The sequence below is a fragment of the Trachypithecus francoisi genome, unplaced genomic scaffold (assembly GCF_009764315.1).
Source record: "Trachypithecus francoisi isolate TF-2019V2 unplaced genomic scaffold, Tfra_2.0 Lachesis_group10, whole genome shotgun sequence".
Classification (NCBI taxonomy): Eukaryota; Metazoa; Chordata; class Mammalia; order Primates; family Cercopithecidae; genus Trachypithecus; species Trachypithecus francoisi.
Window position 1 is genome coordinate 17,899,461 of NW_022681455.1, and position 22,291 is coordinate 17,921,751.

Below are 22,291 nucleotides of genomic sequence, written 5' to 3' on the forward strand. Positions count from 1 at the left end.
AACATAAAGAAATACATGGGCAATCACTGTACTAATCTTTCTAAGTTTCAAGGTTTTCAATAAATTGAGTTGTTAGAAATGAGATTAAATGTAAGTAAAGGCATAAACAGTAAGGTGTTAAGTAAACAAAAACACAAGTTAAATGACACAAAAAAACAGACAAACCCAGATTATGGGACATTTTATAAGAAAACTGGCCTGGTCTCTTCAAAAACCTATGATCCAGCAATTCTATTTCTAGGTATAAATCCAAGAGAAAGAAAAACATGTCCACAAAACAAAAAAACAAACAAAAAAAAAAACCACACACATAAATGTCGATAGGAGCATTATTCATTATAGCCAAAAAGTAAAAACAACCCCAATGTCCCTCAACTGATTAATGGATAAAACAAAATCTAGTATATCCATATAATGAAATATCTACAACATCTAGTATATTCTTACAATGAAATATTATTCAGCCATAAAAAGGGAAAAAATGAAGTACTGATACATACTAAAACGCGAATGAACCTTGAAAACGTTATGCTAAGTGGCTACTAACGGGTATGGGTATGAGATTTTCGAAGGGTGGGAGAGATGGTAATACAAACATTCTAAAATTTACCATTATGATGGCTGAACAGTTGAACAACTCACAGACACCACTTCATTTATAAAGTGTTTTCAAAACATGCTAAAACCATTGAATTGAAAACTTTAAATATGTATGATTTAAACTTTGCATGATATGTGAATTATCTCAAGAAACAGAATCCAATGTGGCCAGGGTGAGGGTCTGAGGTCTGGAAAAACAAAACCAAAAGCAGTATCTGAAACTTGCTGAGTCCTGGTTCAAAAAAGCAATTATGTGGCCGGGCGCAGTGGCTCAAGCCTGTAATCCCAGCACTTTGGGAGGCCGAGGCGGGCAGATCACAAGGTCAGGAGATCGAGACCATCCTGGCTAACACGGTGAAACCCCGTCTCTACTAAAAAGTACAAAAAACTAGCCGGGCGAGGTGGCAGGCGCCTGTAGTCCCAGCTACTCGGGAGGCTGAGGCAGGAGAATGGCGTGAACCCGGGAGGCGGAGCTTGCAGTGAGCTGAGATCCGGCCACTGCACTCCAGCTTGGGCGACAGAGTGAGAATCCGTCTCAAAAAAAAAAAAAAAAAAAAAGCAATTATGAAAAACATTTCAATATGAACTGGATATTAGATAATTTTAAGGAATTAGAATTAATTTTCTTAGATGGGATAATACAGGACAAAGTACTTAGGAGATGCATATCAAAGTACTTAGGGTTCAAAAGATAATGTCTGAAATTTACTTTCAGATAGTTCAACACCGCCACACGCAAGAAACAGATAAAGCAAATCCGGCAAAATTATTAAACCTAAACAATGAGTATATGCTAGAGTTTACTAGTCAACACTAACTTAAGATCTGATCAAGGTAGCGGCTAGGCGCAGTGGCTCACAACTGTAATCCCAGCACTTTGGGAGGCCTAGGCAGGTGGGTCACTTGAGGTCAGGAGTTTGAGACCAGCCTGGCCAACGTGGTGAAACCCTGTCTCTACTAAAAATACAAAAATTAGCTGAGTGAGGTGGCACACGCCTGTAGTCCCAGCTACTCGGGAGGCTGAGGCAGGAGAATCACTTGAACCCAGGAGGCAGAGGCTGCAGTGAGCTGAGACCATGCATGCCATTGCACTCCACCCTGGGCGAAAGAGTGAAACTCCATCTTAAAAAAAAAAAAAAAAAAGATTTGATCAAGGTGACAGCTATTTTAAAAGCATACCAATTCATAATCATCACTAATTCACAACCTTAATGCGTTATACAGTTGCTAGAATGCAATGGTAGTTATATTTTACATTATTTAATCTTACTCATTCTAATCAATATTCAAAGACTGGTAGAAATATACATATACTCACACTGCACTTTTTATCTATTCTTTGATTAGTCTTTCTGAATTCACCAGATGGAGTCAGTGATGGTTTAAAATAAACACTTCGATTTGTTGCTATGGAAACTGGCTTTGGGGTCATAAGTCTCTGAACAGGAGGATACTGAGAATCCACCTTACAGGTAAACAGAAATCAAAGACATTTATTTTCGTATAAATCAATGATTCATAACTAAATTTTGACAATAGCTAATGTGATCTAAAGACCAAGAGTATTTCCTAGAGAAATATACAGTAGACACAAACAAGTAAGAGGAAAAACTGATAATAATGGAATCCAAGGTATGTATCTATTTATATACATATATGTACATAAATATACACACATATAATTCTAAAACTGGTTTCATGGATACACTGTATTTCATTCCAGACTTAATGACTTTTTACACACATGTATGCATACAAAATGGAACTATATTCAAAACAGCATTACAAATCTTAGCTTTTACAGAGTTAATTAATTTAAAAAAAAATTTTTTTTTTAAAAAAGACAGACTCCTGCTCTGTCACCCAGACCACAGCTCACTGTAGTCAAGACCTGGGTGATCCTTCCACCACAGCCTCCTGTGTAGATAGGCATGCACCACCATACCTGACTAATTTTTTTGGTATTTTTTGTAGAGACAGGGTCTCGCCATGTTGCCCAGGCTGGTCTCACACTCCTCGGCTTAAGCAATCTGCCTGCCTCAACCTTCCAAAGTGCTGAGATTACAGACATGAGACACCTCGCCTGGCTTTTTGTTGTTTTTTTTTTTTTTTAAATGGAGATTAGGTCTTGCTGTGTTGCCCAGACTGGCCTCAAACTTCTGGGCTCAAGCAATCCTTCTGCCTCAGCCTCTTTAAGTGCTGGGATTACAGGCATGACCCACTGTGCCTGGCCCAGAGTGAATTTTAAATGCATGAACTAAAATGTACTTTTGTCACATTTTCCCTGAATTACTGACCATATTTTCTGAGCTGCAAATAAGATATTTTAAAACTAGCTATGGGCCAGGCGTGGTGGCTCACGCCTGTAATCCCAGCAATGTGGGAGGCCGAGGCAGGTGGATCATTTGAGGTCAGGGGTACGAGACCAGCCTGGCCAACATGGTGAAACCGTCTCTACTAAAAATGTAAAAATCAGCCAGGCATGGTGGCAAGTGCCTGTAATCCCAACTACTTAGGAGGCTGAGGCAGAAGAATGGTTTGAACCCAGGAGGCAGAGGTTTCAGTGAGCCAAGATTGTGCCACCACACTCCAGCCTGGGAGACAGAGCCAGAGTCAGTCTCCCAAAACAAACAAAAAAACTAGCTATGAAAATATTTTAATTACCAAAAATGTGACCAAATCCCTCTTCATGTTATTTCCCCCATTGTTATTTAAATACCAAACCAAACCAAAAATCTTACAATGTAAGTCTAAATGGTAAGTCACTGTTAAGACTTCCAAACTGTAAAATGAACTCAATTTATTATATAAGTACACCAAGTGTTTTGTTAACAATAGTCCTTTGCTAAACTGAAACATAGTAAAAAGCTTGTTGGTATAAAACCACTATAAAGCCAGAAGTTTCTAACTCTGTCCAAAGACTGTAATCCTATGAATAGGGTCCTTTCACTCAGCAGCAGCTGTGAACAACGTTGGTTTCCAGGGCAAAGCCTCTGCATAGTTACTAACACTTCCCTAAAACCTCTTCGCAAATGTGACCTTACATACAACTCAATAAGAGAGGCTATTTTGCAGACTGTTCTGATAACATCTGTGAAACATGAGTTATGATACTGTATTCTGGCTTTTTATTTCTTAGCACCCATTAATAAACTTTTATGGATACTACACTCAACCATTAGTAAAACTGTTACTGTAAGAACTTACATTATGACATAATTTTAAAATTTCACCTCTTATTATAAAATAACCTGACACAAATAAGGGATTGAGAAAAGCTAGTAGCTTAAATTAATCCCATCATAGAAGCTAGTAATAGATTCCTTCTTGCCTAATTACAAATGTTTAGGTAATTCCAAAAATTGAGAAGCAACACTCTTCCAATAAAAAGTTCAATATTAGCTTTCTTTGCATCAGAATTTCATTACAGATAATTTATCAGTATCTTAGTCATTACAATTAATTCATAAAATTACAATTTAAATAATTACTTTTGAGGAACTTGGTATTATAAGAAATGCTTTCAAAAGAAAAATCCAGGCCAGGCACAGTGGCTCATGTCTGTAATCCCTGCACTTTGGGAGGCTGAGGCAGGGGGATCACAAGGTCAAGAGATCGAGACTATCCTGACTAATATGGTGAAATCCCATCTCCACTAAAAATACAAAAAATTACCCAGGCATGGTGACAGGAGCCTATGGTCCCAGCTACCCAGGAGGTTGAGGCAGAAGAATTGCTTAAGCCCGGGAGACGGAGGTTGCAGTGAGCTGAGACTGCACCACTGCACACTCCAGCCTGGGTGACAGAGCGAGAGACTGTCTCAAAAAAAAAGAAAAAGAAAAATCCAACAGTCTGCTTTCCCTGAAGGATGCTTAACCAGCTATAAATAAACTAACAAGAGATACCTCTTTAACCCAAACTATCAAACATTCTATTTTTTCGCACAGTAACCTCCGAAGTTAATTTTAAGCAAATAGGATACATTAAAAGGGCAGCAAGATATAATGATCAACTTTATTAGTTCCACTATCTCAGAACAGTATTTTGTTTGGCTGATGAGAGATGTGCCTAACTGAAATTCTACTACACACAATAAATTTCACAAAAATTTGGTTAATGAGGAAAGTATACAAGATGATGATGTGCAATGAGGACTTTAGTTTACTGAACTATTTTTTCTTTTTTTTTTTTTTTTGAGATAGAGTCTCACTTTGTCTCCCAGGCTGGAGTGCAGTGCCGCAACCTCGGCTTGCTGCACCCTCCTCCTCCCGGGTTCAGGTGATTCTCCTGCCTCAGCCTCCAGAGTAGCTGAGACTGTAGGTGGACGCCACCACACCTGGCTAATTTTTTTTTCACATTTTTAGTAGAGACAGGGTTTCACCATGTTGTCCAGGCTGGTTTTGAACTCCTGACCTCATGTGATCCACTGGCCTGGGCCTCCCAAAGTGCTAGGATTACAGGTGTAAGCCACTGTGCCTGGCCGATCACTATTTTTATTTATCAAAAGGTAAGAGTAAGCCATAAAGTCTGTCAAGATCCTGAAGATGGAAATGCTGAATAGTCCAAAAAAAAAAATTGGATGAGTGTCTACTACATATACAATAAAGTCCTGACACCTGCAGAATAGAGTAAAATGTCCAAGTAAAAGAATATTATTTTTCAGGGTCAGGCACAGTGGCTCACACCTTAGTCCCAGCACTTTGGGAGGCCAAAGCAGGCAGATCACCTGAGCTCAGGAGTTTGAGACCAGCCTGGCTAAAATGGTGAAACCCTGCCTCTACTAAAAATACAAAAATTAGCAGGGCAAGATGGCACATGCCTGCAATCTCAACTACTAGGGAGGCTGGGGCACAAGAATCGCTTGAACCTGGGAGCCACAGGTTGCAGTGAGCCAAGATGGCGCCACTGCACACCAGTCTGGGTGACAGAGCGAGACTAAGCCTCAAAAAAAAAAAAATTACTTTTCAAACATGTTCAGTAATGTCTAAACTAAATCCAATTTGTATACTTGTGAACTTTAAACACAACAAAATTGCAGAGAGTTTAAATAACTAAATGCTAAACAAGTCTTACCTTTTCTCTTTTGGCCTGAAAATCTGTGATATCTATCCCACTCCTATCAAGAGGCTGAAAAATAAAAATACTATTAGAATAGATGGGGAGTTATGAAAAATAACATTTTTTTTTTCTTTTTGAGACGGAGTCTCACTCTGTTGCCCAGGCTGGAGTGCAGTGGCACAATCTCAACTCACTGCAACCCCTGCCTCTCAGGTTCAAGCGATTCTCCTACCTCAGCCTCCCAAGTAGCTGGGACTACAGGCATGCACCACCACACCCAGCTAATTTTTGTATGAACAATATCTTTTTAAAAGGTTTAAATTTCAACTTACAGAATTCAGAGGAGAAGAAACAATGGATGGAATTCTTTTTGCATCCTGTTAATGTTGAAAAAATAACAAAATTAAGATTTTTCAATAATACCAGGTTTTGTTACACTCCTGTATTAATTGTGATTTTAAAAATTTACCGCTAAAGGGCTTGACATCTTCTCTAAAGACTGCAATATTCGCCGAGCTGTTGAACTGGTCACACCATAAGATTGTGCACTGAGTTGCTTAGCTTTCATTTGTCTTCTAACTGGTGCCTGTAAAGTAAACCCTATATTATTTATTGCAACACAAAATCTAAGGCACATATTTCACACAATGAAAATATTTACAAGATAGAATGGATGTCCAAAGTAAAACAAGATTTAATGCGTTAACAGCAATTTATCTCTGGGTGGGGTCATTAAAAGTTCAATTTTTTTTCTTCATGCCTTTATTGGAAATCCAATTCTCTGATTGAGAAATTACCTTTACAACAACAAAAGAATGGTAAGACAGCATGCACCATTCTAAAGAAAAGTCTGGGCCAGGCGCGGTGGCTCATGTCTCTAATCCCAGCACTTTGGGAGGCTGAGGCGGGTAGATCATCTGAGGTCATTAGTTCAAGACCAGCCAGGTCAACATGGTGAAACTCCATCTCTACTAAAAATACAAAAATTAGCTGGGCATGCTGGTGGGCACCTGTACTCCCAGCTACTCAGAAGGCTGAGGCAGAAGAGTCGCTTAAATCCAGAAGTGGAGGTTGCAGTGGGCTGAGATTGCGACACTGCACTCTAGCCTGGATAACAGAGTGAGACTCTATCTCAAAAAAAAAAAAAAAAAAAAAAGTCTACCAGTTATGTCACATGGGGTAAATGGGGCAATTGATAAAAAGTTCTAGTATTAACTTAGATCCATTTTTCCATAATATTTAAATCAAAGAACATTAAATTAATAAAAACTGAATTAAGATATCAGTTATCCTAAGCATTAAATAACATTCAATTAGAGTAAATTCCAAGATGGCTAAACAAAGAGATGGTAGATTCTACTGCAACGAAAACCTAAAATTTTAATACTAACGACTTGTTTCTCAGAAGTTAATATAACAGGCTGGGCACAGTGGCTCACGCAGTGTATCCTGTGACCCTGTTAAACTCACTTATTAGTTGTGGTAGCTTTTTTTGTAGTTTCTTTGGATTTTCTATGTAGATAAGCAAGTTATCTGTGTATAGGAATAATACCCTTTCCAATCTGCATGTCTTGATTTTTGTGCCTACTGCACTGGCTAGCACCTGTGGTATGATGTTAAACAGTAGCAGTGATAGCAGGCATCCTTGCTCGCTTCCTCACACCATTAAGTATGATGCCAGATGATTTTTTTGTGGATGCACTTTATCAGGTAGAAGGATCTCATCTATTCCTAGGTTTGTTGAAAATTTGTATCATGACTAAATGTTGGATTTTTTAAAAAATATTTTATATATCTATAGAGATGTTCATATAGTACTCTTTAGATTGTTTACATGGTAAATCCCATTAATTTTTTTTTTTTTTTTGAGATGGGAGCCTTACTCTGTTGCTCAGGCTATAGTGCAGTGGCGTAATCTCGGCTCACTGCAACCTCCGACTCCCAGGTTCAAACAATTCTCCTGCCTCAGCCTCCTGAGTATCTGGGATTACAGGCATGCGCCACTGCATCCGGCTAATTTTTGTATTTTTAGTAGAGATGGGGTTTTACCATGTTGGCCAGGCTGGTCTCGAACTCCTGACCTCAGGTGATGTAAGGCCTCTCAAAGTGCTGGAAACACAGGCTTGGGCCACCACACCCGTCCCAATCCCATTAATTTTCAAATGCTGAGTCAACCTTGGCTTCCCAGGAAAAACCCCACTTGATCATGATGCAGTTTCCTTTTTAAATTTGTTGGATTCCATTTACAAATATTTTTGTTGAGAAGGTGTGTGTCTATAATCCATGAGAAATAATAGTCTGTTGCTGTCTTCCAATGTCTTTGTCTGATTTTGGTCTTGGGGTAATAATGTGGGCCTTATAAAAGGTACTGGGGGAAGTGTTCCCTACTCTCCTACTATACATAAGAGTTTGTGTAGAATTGGTATTATTTCTTTCTAAAATGTTTGGTAGGATTCACCAGGGAAGCTATCTGAGCCTGAAGCTTCTTTGCTGGAACCTATTTTAAACTATGAACTCAATTCATTGAAAAGATAATACTATTTAGGCTACATATTCTTGACTAATACCAAATAACAAAAGTCTAACAAAATATGTTCAAGATCTGAATGCTGAACACTACAAAACACTGATGAAAAAAATTTATAAGCCACCTAAATGGGAAGATACACCATGTTCATGGTTTGGAAGACACTATTTTTGTTAAGATGCCTATTCTCACCAAATTGGTCTTTAGACTCAAAATGCAATCTCAATCATGGTTGGGCATGCTGGCTCATACCTGTAATACCAGCACTTTTGGGAGGCCAAGGTGGGCAGATCACCTGAGGTCCGGAGTTCGAGACCAGCCTGGCCAACATGGTAAAACCCCATCTCTACTAAAAATACAAAAATTAGCAGGGCATGGTGGTGTGTGCCTGTAGTCCCAGCTACTCGGGAGACTGAGGCAGGAAAACTGCTTGAACCCGGGAGGTGGAGGTTGCAGTGAACCAACATCATGCCACAGCACTTCAGCCTGGGTGACAGAGCAAGATTCCATCTCAAAAATAAAAAAAACCAATTCCAATCAAAATCCTAGCTGACTGTAGAAACAAGCCAGTTTTAGATTTTTATAGAAAAGCAAAGAACCTAAAAAAGCCAAAATAAGCTTGAAAAAAGAACAAAGTTGGACTACTCATATCACCTAATTTTAAGACCTACTGGAAGCCTACAGCAATCAAGACAGTGTAGTGTTGGCAAAAGGAAAGACACACAGATCAATGGGTGGTGGCGGTGGGGGTCGAAAGTCCAGAAATAAAGCCATGTGAACCGGATTTCAACAAAGGTGCAGGCCGGGCATGGTGGTTCATGCTTGTAATCCGAACACTTTGGGAGGCCAACACAGGAGGATCGCTTGAGCCCAGGAGTACACTATCAGCCTAGGCAACTTAGTGAGACCATCGCTACCAAAAAAAAAAAAAAAATTTAGCTGGGAATGGTGGTGCACGCCTGTGGTCCCAGCTCTCAGTAGGCTAAAGTGGGAAGATCACTTGAGCCCAGAAGGTTCTGGTTGCAGTGAGCCATGATCGTGCCACTGCACTCCAGCCTGTGTGACAGAGCAAGGCCCTGTCTCAAAACAAAAACACAAAACAATGATGGTGCAAAAGCTATTCAATGAACAGTCTTTTTAACAAATAACACTAGAACAATTGCACACCCATATGTTTAAAAAAAAAAAACACTTGATCATGGTGGATAAGCTTTTTGATGTGCTGCTGAATCCGGTTTGCCAGTATTTTATTGAGAATTTTTGCATCGATGTTCATCAGGGATATTGGTCTAAAATTCTCTTTTTTTGTTGTGTCTCTGCCAGGCTTTGGTATCAGGATGATGTTGGCCTCATAAAATGAGTTAGGGAGGATTCCCTCTTTTTCTATTGATTGGAATAGTTTCAGAAGGAATGGTACCAGCTCCTCCTTGTACCTCTGGTAGAATTCAGCTGTGAATCCATCTGGTCCTGGACTTTTTTTCGTGGGTAGGCTATTAATTGTTGCCTCAATTTCAGAGCCTGTTATTGGTCTATTCAGGGATTCAACTTCTTCCTGGTTCAGTCTTGGGAGCGTGTAATTGTCCAGGAAATTATCCATTTCTTCTAGATTTTCTAGTCGATTTGCGTAGAGGCATTTATAGTATTCTCTGATGGTTGTTTGTATTTCTGTGGGGTCGGTGGTGATATCCCCTTTATCATTTTTTATTGCGTCTATTTGATTCCTCTCTCTTTTCTTCTTTATTAGTCTTGCTAGCGGTCTGTCAATTTTGTTGATCTTTTCAAAAAACCAACTCCTGGATTCATTGATTTTTTGGAGGGTTTTTTGTGACTCTATCTCCTTCAGTTCTGCTCTGATCTTAGTTATTTCTTGCCTTCTGCTAGCTTTTGAATGTGTTTGCTCTTGCCTCTCTAGTTCTTTTAATTGTGATGTTAAAGTGTCAATTTTAGATCTTTCCTGCTTTCTCTTGTGGGCATTTAGTGCTATAAATTTCCCTCTACACACTGCTTTAAATGTGTCCCAGAGATACAACCCAAATGTCCATCTGTGACAGACTGGATTAAGAAAATGTGGCACATATACACCATGGAATACTATGCAGCCATCAAAAAGGATGAGTTTGCGTCCTTTGTAGGGACATGGATGCAGCTGGAAACCATCATTCTTAGCAAACTATCACAAGAACAGAAAACCAAACACCGCATGTTCTCACTCATAGGTGGGAACTGAACAATGAGATCACTTGGACTCGGGAAGGGGAACATCACACACTGGGGCCTATCATGGGGAGGGGGGAGGAGGGAGGGATTGCATTGGGGAGTTATACATGATATAAACGTTATGCACATGTACACTAGAACTTAAAGTATAATAAAAAATAAAAAAAAATAAAAATTAAAAAAAAAAAAAACAAAAAAAAACAAAACCTTGGCCAGGCAAACCTGTAATCTCAGCACTTTGGGAGGCTGCAGCAGGAGGACTGCTTGAGCCCAGGAGTTCAAGATAAGCCTAAGCAACATAATAAGACTCCCATCTGTAATTTTTTAAAAAAACTTTTTAATTTAGAAAATAAAATGAACCTTGACCAATACCCTATACCACACACAAAAAGTTATTCAAAATAAATCATAGGCATACATTAAAACCTAAAACTGTAAAACTTGTAGAAGAAAACATACGAGAAAATCTTTGTGACATGGGATTAAGTAAAATGTCTCATATGACACCAAAAGCATGAAATCATTAACAATACACACACGCACACACACACACACACACACACACACACACACAAAAGATGTCAACAAAAGTAAAACTTCTGGCCGGGCGTGGTGGCTCATGCCTGTAATCCCAGCACTTTGGGAGGCCGAGGCGGGTGGATCACAAGGTCAGGAGTTTGAGACCAGCCTGGCTAAGATGGTGAGACACTCTATCTCTACTAAAAATGCAAAAATCAGTCGGGTATGGTGGCAGGCACCTGTTATCTCAGCTACTCAGGAGGCTGAGGCAGAGAATTGCTTGAATCCAGGAGGCAGAGAGTGCACCACTGCACTCAATCGTGGGCAACAGCACAAGACTCTGGCTCAGGAAAAAAAAAAAAAAAAAATCTGTTCTTCAAAAGACACTGTTAAGATACACCACAGAATGGGAGAAAATATTTGCAAAACATGTAACAGGCCGGGCGCGGTGGCTCAAGCCTGTAATCCCAGCACTTTGGGAGGCCGAGCCGGGCGGATCACGAGGTCATCCTGGCTAACGCGGTGAAACCCCGTCTCTACTAAAAATATAAAAAACTAGCCGGGAGAGGTGGCGGCCGCCTGTAGTCCCAGCTACTCGGGAGGCTGAGGCAGGAGAATGGCGTAAACCCGGGAGGCGGAGCTTGCAGTGAGCTGAGATCTGGCCACTGCACTCCAGCCCGGGTGACAGAGCAAGACTCCGTCTCAAACAAACAAAAAAAACATATAACAAAGTATTTGTACCCTGAAAAATGAACTCTCTCAAAATTTATTAATAAGAAAATAACCCAATTTTAAAACGGGTGGAAGATTTGAGCAGAGAGACTTCATCAAAGAAGATATTTCACCAAAAGATGGGCTGATAGCAAATAAGCACCAAATAAACACCTAAAAAGACATTCAACATCATTAGTCACTAGGGAAGTACAAATTAAAATCACAAGTTGGGGTTACCACTACATGCCTGCTAGAATAGCAAAAACAAACAAAAAAACCTGATACCACCAAGTGCTGACAAGGATGCACAGCAACTCTTACGTTACTAGTCAGAACCAAACCTGGTACCAGCCACTCTGGAAAACGGTTTGGCAGTTTATTATAAAGTTTACTGAATACTTACCGTATGACCCATCAATTCAACTCCTAGGTATTTGTATTTACCCGAGAGATGAAAATGAATGCTCACAAAAAACATTCACAGCAGCTTCATTCATAATTGTCAGAAACTGGAAACAACTCAGTGTCTTTTCACTAGTGAATAATAAACCAACTGTATTAACCATACTACTCAGCAATAAAAAGGAACTATTAAAAGATGCAAAAACAGATGAATCTCAAATGCATTATGCTTAGTAGAATAAGCCAGACTCAAAAGGCTACATATGACTAAATGTATATGACATTCTGGAAAAGCCAAAATTACAGAGAAAGAAGACAGATCAGCGGTTGCCAGAGGGTGGTAGGAGGAGGAAGGATTGACTCAAGAGATACATAAGGTAATGTTCTGGGGTGATGAAAATGTCTGATCAATATTTGATTGCAGAAGTGGTTATATACATAATAATGTGTTTTGTTAAAACTCAAATACTATAAAACAATGGTAAATTTTAATATGTGTAATTTATAACTCATTTAAAAAAAAGAATCACATTTCTTGAGATACACACACATATCTAATACATAAAACATTCACATAGGTCTAAATAATGTCTACATATGCTAAATGAAAAAAATATAACCTATAGCTGTTATTTTCCCAAAGAATAATATTAAATCAAAACTACTGGCCAGGCACAGTGGTTCACGCCTGTAATCCTAACACTTTGAAAGGCCGAGGAAGGGGGGATCACAAGGTCAAGAGATCAAGATCATCCTGGCCAACACAGTGAAACCTGTCTCTACTAAAAATACAAAAATTAGCTGGGCGTGGTGGCGTGTGGCTGTACTCCCAGCTACTTGGGAGGCTGAGGCAGGAGCATCGGTTGAAACCAAGAGGCAGAGGTTGCAGTATGGGCCGAGATCGTGCCACCATACTCCAGCCTGGGCGACAGAGCCAAGACTATCTTAAAAATAAATAAATTAAAGAAAATAAAAAATAAATCGGCCGGGCGCGGTGGCTCACGCCTGTAATCCCAGCACTTTGGGAGGCTGAGGTGGGCAGATCACAAGGTCAGGAGATCGAGACCATACTGGCTAACACGGTGAAACCCCGTCTCTACTAAAAATACAAAAAATTAGCCAGGCGAGGTGGCGGGCGCCTGTGGTCCCAGCTACTCGGGAGGCTGAGGCAGGAGAATGGCGTGGGCCCGGGAGGTAGAGCTTGCAGTGAGCCAAGATCACGCCACTGCACTCTAGCCTGGGCAACAGAGCAAGACTCAGTCTCAAAAAATAAAAAATAAAAAATAAAATAAATAAATCAAAACTATTTTTTTCAGCACGAAGTAATTTATTATCCAGTTAAAGTGAAAAAAAAAAAAGGTCATCAACCCTTCTATTGGAACCTACCTGATAAGGTGTATTTCGTAGTTTAGACTGTCTTACAGCAGCCGCTGCCCCACCGTATGTTGTTTTTCCAGGATAAAAAGGAGAGTCTCCAAGCTGACTGGTTTTAAGGACTGAAGAATTCCCAAGTGACTGCACAGAAACACAATGATAAATTATAAGCCATATGAACCCATGAGGTGGAGGTTGCAGGGAGCTAAGATGGTGCTGCTGCACTCAAGCCTGGGCAACAGAGAAAGATTCTTGTCTCAAAAAAAAAAAAAATATATATATATATGCAATAAACACTCAAGACTAATGTGATTAAATCCAACCCAGTTAGTACTCACAGGGGAAAGTGTTCCAAAGGCAGACAAGTTGAATGCTGGTTTTTTTGAGCTGGTGGCAGTGTGCTGCGAGAGTGAGTGAGAACGTTCAGCTTCTGGGGACCACAGAGGTGGCAATGAAGTGTTCTTTGAAACAGTTATATCTGAAACAAAATTACATAATCCATAGTGATAACACCAATACAAGATCCTACATTTCTGTAAATACAAAAATTATATCCAAGTCAGGGAAAAAAAAAAATCCCATAAAATTTAATTTTACTACCCAAATTATGTACTACCACATGTCAAGAATACCTTTATCAGAAGCTCTTGAAGAAAAACCACTGGTAGTTGAGATGTTATCATCATCATGCTGAGAGGTAGAATCTTTAATTTCCTTTACAAGGGAAAATCCCGAACTGCCAATTGGGAATGCCGAGGATGTAGATGGCTGACAGTGTAATGCAGGGGATTCCAACATGGAGAAATTCAGATGGCTCCGATGAAGAGAAGGCCTTGTTAACACATCTGGATAATTTGAAGCAGTACTAGTTGTTGATGGTTCTTAAAAGAAAAGTATTAATATTATGAATATACAACTTAGAGCAACATACTACCACAAATGGTTTTTACTTTAAGAAAACACATTATAGGGCCGGGTGCGGTGGCTCAAGCCTGTAATCCCAGCACTTTGGGAGGCCGAGACGGGCGGATCACGAGGTCAGGAGATTGAGACCATCCTGGCTAACACGGTGAAACCTCGTCTCTACTAAAAAATACAAAAAACTAGCCGGGCGAGGTGGCGGGCGCCTGTAGTCCCAGCTACTCGGGAGGCTGAGGCACGAGAATGGCGTAAACCCAGGAGGCGGAGCTTGCAGTGAGCTGAGATCCGGCCACTGCACTCCAGCCTGGGCGACAGAGCGAAACTCCGTCTCAAAAAATAAATAAATAAATAAGAAAACACATTATAGTATATAATAGCTTCAATTCAAATCAGAGGCCTCCCATAATAAGCCCAATATAACATACTCCTAGCCAAAACAAAGTTTCAACTAAAATTAATTTAAATGAGAGCTAATTTTTTTAAACCAGTAAGGGTGATGTGATATGATACAACAGTTGAAATACAACTATTTTTTGCCAGTTGATTAAACCCATTCACTTTTTTGATGGTGTATTTTGTAATACAGAAAATAACCTGTGCCTTATTTATTGTCCTATCATTCTGAGACCATAAAAAATAAGTTTTACCCATATTTTGATACTGTCGCTTTTATTTCAGTATGTCTAATCTTGACTCCCATCTGAAATTAGTTATGATGCAGGAGTAAAGAAAGGATTCAGCTTCACTGTTTTCCAAATGGTTAGCCTGTTTATAACCTAAGGTAATCTCTTAAATAAGCTATCCTTTCCTCAACGATTGAGAAGCCACTGTTACCACATACTAAACCATACTAACTTCCAAGAGTCTTTATTCCTCCCTTCCTCTAATGATGTATCTTTATACTTTCGTACGAGTACCAAATGTTTTAAATATTATGCTTTAGAATAAATTTAATGCCTGTTGAAGTTACTGCACCCCACCTTCCCTTTATTAAAATATGAAATTATTAAAATAAATTCTTTTTCAGAATTTATTTGTTTTCAGGAACATTTTCAAAAACTTTAGAATTGTTTCTAGAGTTCCCCAAAAAGAGGCCTCCAGTTAGGATGGAATAACTGGACCAGATCAGCCCTTCTACTGTAAACAACTATAAGACTGGAGAAAAAATATGAGGCTACTGCTTTCAGATAGTGGAAAACAGCACAAAAACTCACAAGGTGAGCCCTACGATTACCCAGCTCTCTGTCTAAGAACATTTTCAGACCTTGATCAGACACCTAAAGTCAAGTAACACAGAGCAGGAAGAAATCCGAATTCAGGGCACTGGAGAGTAGGGAACTGTGCAGAGAGGGTCTCCCAGAAATCCACATGGGAGTGTCCAGTGAGCGGACAGGCTGTACATACTCATAGCAAGACCACCTAAGCCTTACGCAGCAGCTGCTATGGAGTTGAGAAAACAGAGATACTAGACAGTGTACCGTGCTAGGGGAAAAAACAATGCTGAAGACTCTCAAGTTTTAGGGCCGCCAGAATTTAGAGATCTCATTAACAATGGCATTCAGCTGATATACCAAAAGGTTCCCCCTTAAAAATAAGGAGTAAGTATATAACTAAAGTAAGATCTACTATAGATCTCTCCTAAAGAGCCACAGGGGAGACAGAGCTTGGAGGCTAAGGCCCACCACATTGGGAGGCTTAGGAAACACCCTGGACTTCCCACAAATATACATTAACACAGCACAAAACAACAACTACGAAAATTCAAAATTATCATTAACTGAACTGCCTGCTAAAAACAAGAACCAACACTCTTCAGAGGAAGATGATAGAACCAAGAGTCTCTACACATTATCATTCAAAATGCCAACATAGTCAAAACTCCATGTATAGAAAAAAGAAAACTGTGATCGATGCACAGGGTAGGGGGATAGGGGAGAGTAGGTGTTAGAAACTTTTTTTATTTTTTTTATTTTTAGGTGTTAGAAACTTTAACCAAAGGTAGCAGACAAAAACCTTAAAATATTTAGCATAACAAGACTTTAAAGCAGCTATTTGGAATATATTCGAAGTTCCTAAAAGAGCCCTTAAAATTATTTTGACTGGGATCACACTGAATTCAAGGTTTTTAAAAAGAACTGATATCATTCCCAACACTGCTTTCCTACCCACCTTTCCTTTGGTTCAGATCTGCTTTATGACCCTCAGTGGAACTTAAGAGAATTTCTTCTTCTAGAGTGTCACACACTTCTTGTTAAAGTATATGATTTTTTTTTTTTTTTGAGACAGTCTCACTCCGTCGCCCAGGCGATAGTGCAGTGGCAATCTCAGCTCACTGCAACCTCCACCTCCCAATTGTTTGATACTGCAAATGGGATCCTTTCTTCTTTCATGTTTTCTAATTGGCTACTGCTTAAACAAGAGAGTGGTCAGGTATTTTTTAATATTAACTTTGTGTCAATTGCTACAGTTTTCTTATTCTAACATATTACCACATCCCCATAACTAATTACATTCTTAATATCTAGAAGTGGTGATGATGGACTTCTACCTTATTCCCAACTTTAATGAGATTGCTTCTAATGTTTCACCATTAAATATGATTCTAGGTTGGGTACAGTGGCTCACACCTGTAATCCCAGTACTTTGGGAGGCCGAGGCACGCAGACGACTTGAGGTCAGGAGTTCAAGACCAGACTGGCCAACACGGCAAAATCCCATCTCTACTAAAAATACAAAAATTACCCAGGCATGGTGGCACATGCCTGTAATTCCAGCTACCTGCGAGGCTGAAGCATGAGAATCGCTTGAATCTGGGAGGCAGAGGTTGCAGTGAGCTGAGATCGTGCCACTGCATTTCAGCCTGGTTGACAGAGCCCTCTGTCTCAAAAAAAAAAAGATTCTGGTCTTTGGTTTGAAAAACTGACATGCTAAGGAAGTAACAGTTTCTAAACTCCAAATAGAAACAAAGAGTGAATTTTAAATTTTAGCAAATGTCTACTTACTAAAAAGCAAAAATAAGATCATTTTACCTAGTAACATGGTAAACTATATTAAATCCTGAATGACTACTTGCATTCCTTGATTAATGCTCTCCTCAGTAAGTATTTTGTGATGTGCTGCTAGACTGTATTTGCCATTCTGCAGTGTTCCGTGTGCTATCTTCCTAAAAAATTGTCTTGGCTGGACACAGTGGCTCACACCTATAGTCCCAACACTTTAGGAGGCCAAGGCAGGAGGATCACTTGAGCCCAGGAGTTCGAGACCAGTCTGGGCAACAAACTGAGACTTCATCTCTTCTAAAAATTTAAAAAGTCAGCTGGGTGTGGTTGCACACACCTGCAGTCCCAGCTACTCAGGAGGCTGAGGTGAGAGGATCACTTGAGCCCAGAAGTTCAAAGCTGCAGTGAGCTCTGATGGCACCACTGCACTCCAGCCTGACCAATATAGCAAGACTATCTCATAAATCCTTAAACAATTAAACAATTCTAGATTATTTAGTTCCAAAGTACTGTAACAAAAAAAAAAGCAAGCTGCAGATAAAAACACTCAACAAACTAAGACTAGAGGGAAACTACAACATAATGAAAGCCATATATGCAAAACCACACTAACATCATACTCAATGATAAAAGACTGAAAGATTTTTCTCTAAGACCAGAAGGCAAAGCTTCTCACTTTCCCCACTTCTATTCAACATAGTATTGTAAATTCTAGTCACAGCAATAAGAGAAATAAAACACATCTAAATTGGAAAAGAAAAAGTAAAAAATCATGTTTGCAGTTGATATAATCTTACATGTAAATAACAGTGAAGATTCAGTCAAAAGCTGTTAGAACAAATTTAGCCAAGTACCAGGATACAAAAATCAACACACAAAAAAATTTTTTCTATGCACTAATAATGAACAATCTGAAAAGTAAATTAAGAAAACAATTTCATTTATAATAGCATCAAAAAGAATAAAATATTTAGGAATGAACCAAGGTAAAAGATGTGCACACAGAAACTACAAAATAGTACTAAAAGGAAGAAAACATAAATAAACAGAAAAATATTCCACGTACGTGGACTACAAGATTAAATATTGTTGGGATGTCAATACTATTCAAAGCAATCTATCTACAGATTCAATACAATCTCTATCTAAATCCCAAAGACGTTTTTTGTAGAAATAGAAAACCCATCCTAAAATTCATATGGAATCTCAAGGAACCTCAAAATGCCAAAATAATCTTTAAAAACAACAAAGTTGGAGGTCTCATGCTTTCTGATTTGAAAACTTATTACAGAAGTACAGTAATGAAAACAATGTGGCACTGGTGAGAGAAAACAGGAGGTGGGATGTTGTTTCTCCTTCACTTATTTTTTTTTTCTCCTCCTCACAAAACCCATAACATCACCTCGCTGATATTATACATGCTAACCCTGAGGGTTTAGTCACACACAAAGGAAACAGCCATTCTTCGGTGCTCTCATCATGTGTAACCATACCTTTTAAAGAATTCCAGGAATTGGTCTTAGGAGATCCAAAACCAAACCAAGGTTGCAAACTCCACTTCAGGAAGGAATGCGAAATAATTGATTTACAGCATTGTTGCCACCAGCCAGACCCCTACTGGAGATAATCATCGCAACCAGATATGCTGCCTTGCATACCCCACCCTGTAGGTGCTTTGCCCAGCCCAGCCTGCATACCTTACTCCATGTCAATTCCTGTGCTTTGCCTAATAAAAAAAATTCCTACTGGCTTTTTCCGGGAAGCCAGGAAGAGGATCCTTGAGCCTCACCTCCATTGTTTCCCTTGTGCTCAAGCAGAAGCCCTGAAATAAAAGTCCTGTCTGGGAAATCTGCTCGGCTCCGTGTTAATTTCCATTACATGGGAAACCAAAGAGCCTGTGGTCTGTAATACTAGAATAAAGACAAACAATATAGACCATGCAAGTGAACACAGGGCCCAGAAATAAACTACCATATTTGATCAAACGATCTTCAACAAGGATTTCAAGACCACTCAATGGGAAAAAGATGGTCTCTTCATTAAATGGTTTGAAAAACTGGATATCCACATGGAAAAGAATGAACCCTTATCTTGAACCATATACAAAAATTAACTCTAAATGGATTAAAGACCAAAGTATAACACCCAAAACTAAAAAATTTTAGAAGAAAACAGATTTTCAGGACATGAGATTTGACAATGATTTATTAAATATGACACTAAAAGCACAGGCCACAGAAGCAAAAATAGGACTACATCAAATGTAAAAACTTTTATGCATCAAAGGATGTAATCAACAGAGTAAAAGGCCAACCTACAGAATGGGAGAAAATATCCACAAATTATATATGTGATAAGGGATTAATATCCAGAACATAGAAAGAACTCCAACCCCCAGTGAAAATGGCTTTTATCAAAAACGCAATAATGGATGCTGGTGAGGATGTAGAGAAAGGAGAATCCTTGTACACTGTTGTTGGTGGGAATGTCAATTAGTACAGCCATTATGGAGAACATCATTGAGGTTTCTCACAAAAACTAAAAGTAGAACCACAGTATGATCCAGCAATCCCACTGCTGGGTATATATCCAGGATAAAGGAAACTAGTATATCAAAGAGATAATCTCCACTCACATGTTTATTGCAGCACTATTCACAATAGCCAAGATATGGAATTGACCTAAGTATCCATCCACAAATGAATGGACAAAGAAACTGTGCAACATATACACAATGGAGTATTATTCAGCCATTTAAAAAAAAAGAATTAAATCTTGCCATTTGCAACAATATAGATGGAACTGCAGAACATCACATTAAGTGAAATAAGCCAGGCACAAAAAGACAACTATCACATGTTCCCAAATGTGACAGCTTAAAAAAAAAAAGGCGGGGGGGGGGATCTGTTCCATGGAGACAGATAATGGAATGACGATTACCAGTAGGGAACTCATGGAGACAGAGAACAGAATGATGGTTACCAGAAGATAGAAAGGGTGGTGGTGAACGGGAGATAAACAGAGGACACAAAAATACAGTTAGAAGGAGTAAGATCTAGTGTTTGGTAGCATACAATACAGCAAATATAACAACAATTCATCATCTTATTTCAAAATAGCTAAAACAGTGGAATTAGAACGTTGCTAACACAAAGAAATAATAAATTCTAGGGGTAATGGACATCCCAATTACCCTGATTTGATCAGTACACATTGTATGTTTATATCAAAATATTACATGTACCCCATATATGTGTACAAATATTATGTATCTATAATAATTAAAAATAAACTTTTAAAAAAGGTAAATCCAAGCAAAAAATAAAAAAGAATTCCTACAACCCCCTCCCACCAAAAAAGAAGTTGATTAAAAAGTGGGCAAAGAACCGAAATAGGCATTTCTCTAAGATTACAGACAGATGGCCAAAAAGTATATGAAAAGATATTCAACACCACTAACCATCAGAGAAATGCAAATTAAAACCACAGTGAGATAACATTTCATACCCATCAGGACAGCTATTAACAAGAAAAGGGAAAACAAATGTTAGTAAGGATGTGAAGAAATTGTACACTGTCAGTGGGAATATAAAACAGTGCAGCCACTCCGGAAATAGTAATTTCTCAAAAAATTAAGGACAGAATTTCCTTATGATCTAGCAGTTCCACTCTGGATATATACCCAAAGGAACTGAAAGCAAGGTCTCAAAGAGATTTGTGTGCTCATGATCATTCACAAGAGCCAATAGGTAGATGCAACTCAAATCTCCATAAACAGACAAATGGATAAGCAAAATGTGATATATACATTCAATATATTATTCTGCCTTAAAAAGGAAATTGTGATACATGCTACAACATGAATAACCTTGAAGGCATTATGCTAAGTGAAATAAAGCCAATAACAAAGACAAATGCTGTATGATTAATTAACATGAGGTACTTAACAGAGAGAGTACTGTAGAACTGTGACTGGCAGGGCCTGAGGGGAGAGAGGAAATGAGGGGGTATTGTTCAACGGGTATAGACTTTCAGTTTTGCAAGATGAAAAATTCTGAGATGAAAAGTGGTAATGGTTGCGCAATAATGAGAATATACTTAAAGTCACTGAACAGTGCACTGCAAAGTAACATAAATTATATGTTATATATATTTTACCGCGATTCCATCGCAGTTAAAAAGACAATAATTTTTTAAAATAATTATTCATTAAAAATCCTATTTTAAAAATCTGATAGAATATCTAAATTTATTTTATATATAATAATTTATTATCAGGAGGACTCAAGTTAACAGAGATACTGGCCTGGGTGTGATGGCTCACGCCTGTAATGCTAGCACTTTGGGAGGCTGAGGCAGGCAGATCACGAGGTCAGGAGATAGAGACCATCCTGGCTAACACGGTGAAACGCCATCTCTACTAAAAATACAAAAAATTAGCCGGGCATGGTGGCGGGTGCCTGTAGTCCCAGCTACTTGGGAGGCTGAGGCAGGAGAACGGCATGAACCCGGGAGGCAGAGGTTGTAGTGAGCCGAGATCATGCCACTGCACTCCAGCCTGGGTGACAGAGCAAGAATCTGTCTCAAAACAAAACAAAACAAAACTAAACTAAACTAAACTTAACTAAACAAAATAAAACAAAACAAAACAAAACACCAGAGATACTGTCTGGGGCTTAGAAATCCACTGGCAGGCCGGGCGCGGTGGCTCAAGCCTGTAATCCCAGCACTTTGGGAGGCCGAGACGGGTGGATCGCGAGGTCAGGAGATCGAGACCATCCTGGCTAACACGGCGAAACCCCGTCTCTACTAAAATATACAAAAAACTAGCCGGGCGAGTTGGCGGGCGCCTGTAGTCCCAGCTACTTGGGAGGCTGAGGCAGGAGAATGGCGTAAACCCAGGAGGCGGAGCTTGCAGTGAGCTGAGATCCGGCCACTGCACTCCAGCCTGGGCGACAGA

General features: G+C 39.2%; 1 protein-coding gene across 6 annotated transcripts in view; it reads right to left on the reverse strand.

Moving 5' to 3' along the window:
* NUP153 (nucleoporin 153) overlaps window positions 1-22,291 on the reverse strand; it is a 114,354-nt gene that overhangs the window by 48,149 nt on the left and 43,914 nt on the right. For 3 of the 6 annotated variants that reach the window (XM_033216324.1, XM_033216320.1, XM_033216319.1), the window contains 7 exons: window positions 14,044-14,292; window positions 13,750-13,889; window positions 13,424-13,552; window positions 6,128-6,244; window positions 5,991-6,035; window positions 5,674-5,727; window positions 1,919-2,065 (listed from right to left, as the gene is read on the reverse strand). In XM_033216324.1, coding sequence (XP_033072215.1) covers window positions 1,919-2,065; window positions 5,674-5,727; window positions 5,991-6,035; window positions 6,128-6,244; window positions 13,424-13,552; window positions 13,750-13,889; window positions 14,044-14,209 — 798 coding nt within the window. In that variant the 5' untranslated portion in view covers window positions 14,210-14,292. The remainder of the gene's footprint in view (window positions 1-1,918; window positions 2,066-5,673; window positions 5,728-5,990; window positions 6,036-6,127; window positions 6,245-13,423; window positions 13,553-13,749; window positions 13,890-14,043; window positions 14,293-22,291) is intronic. The other 3 variants (XM_033216323.1, XM_033216322.1, XM_033216321.1) reach the window with 2 other exon arrangements.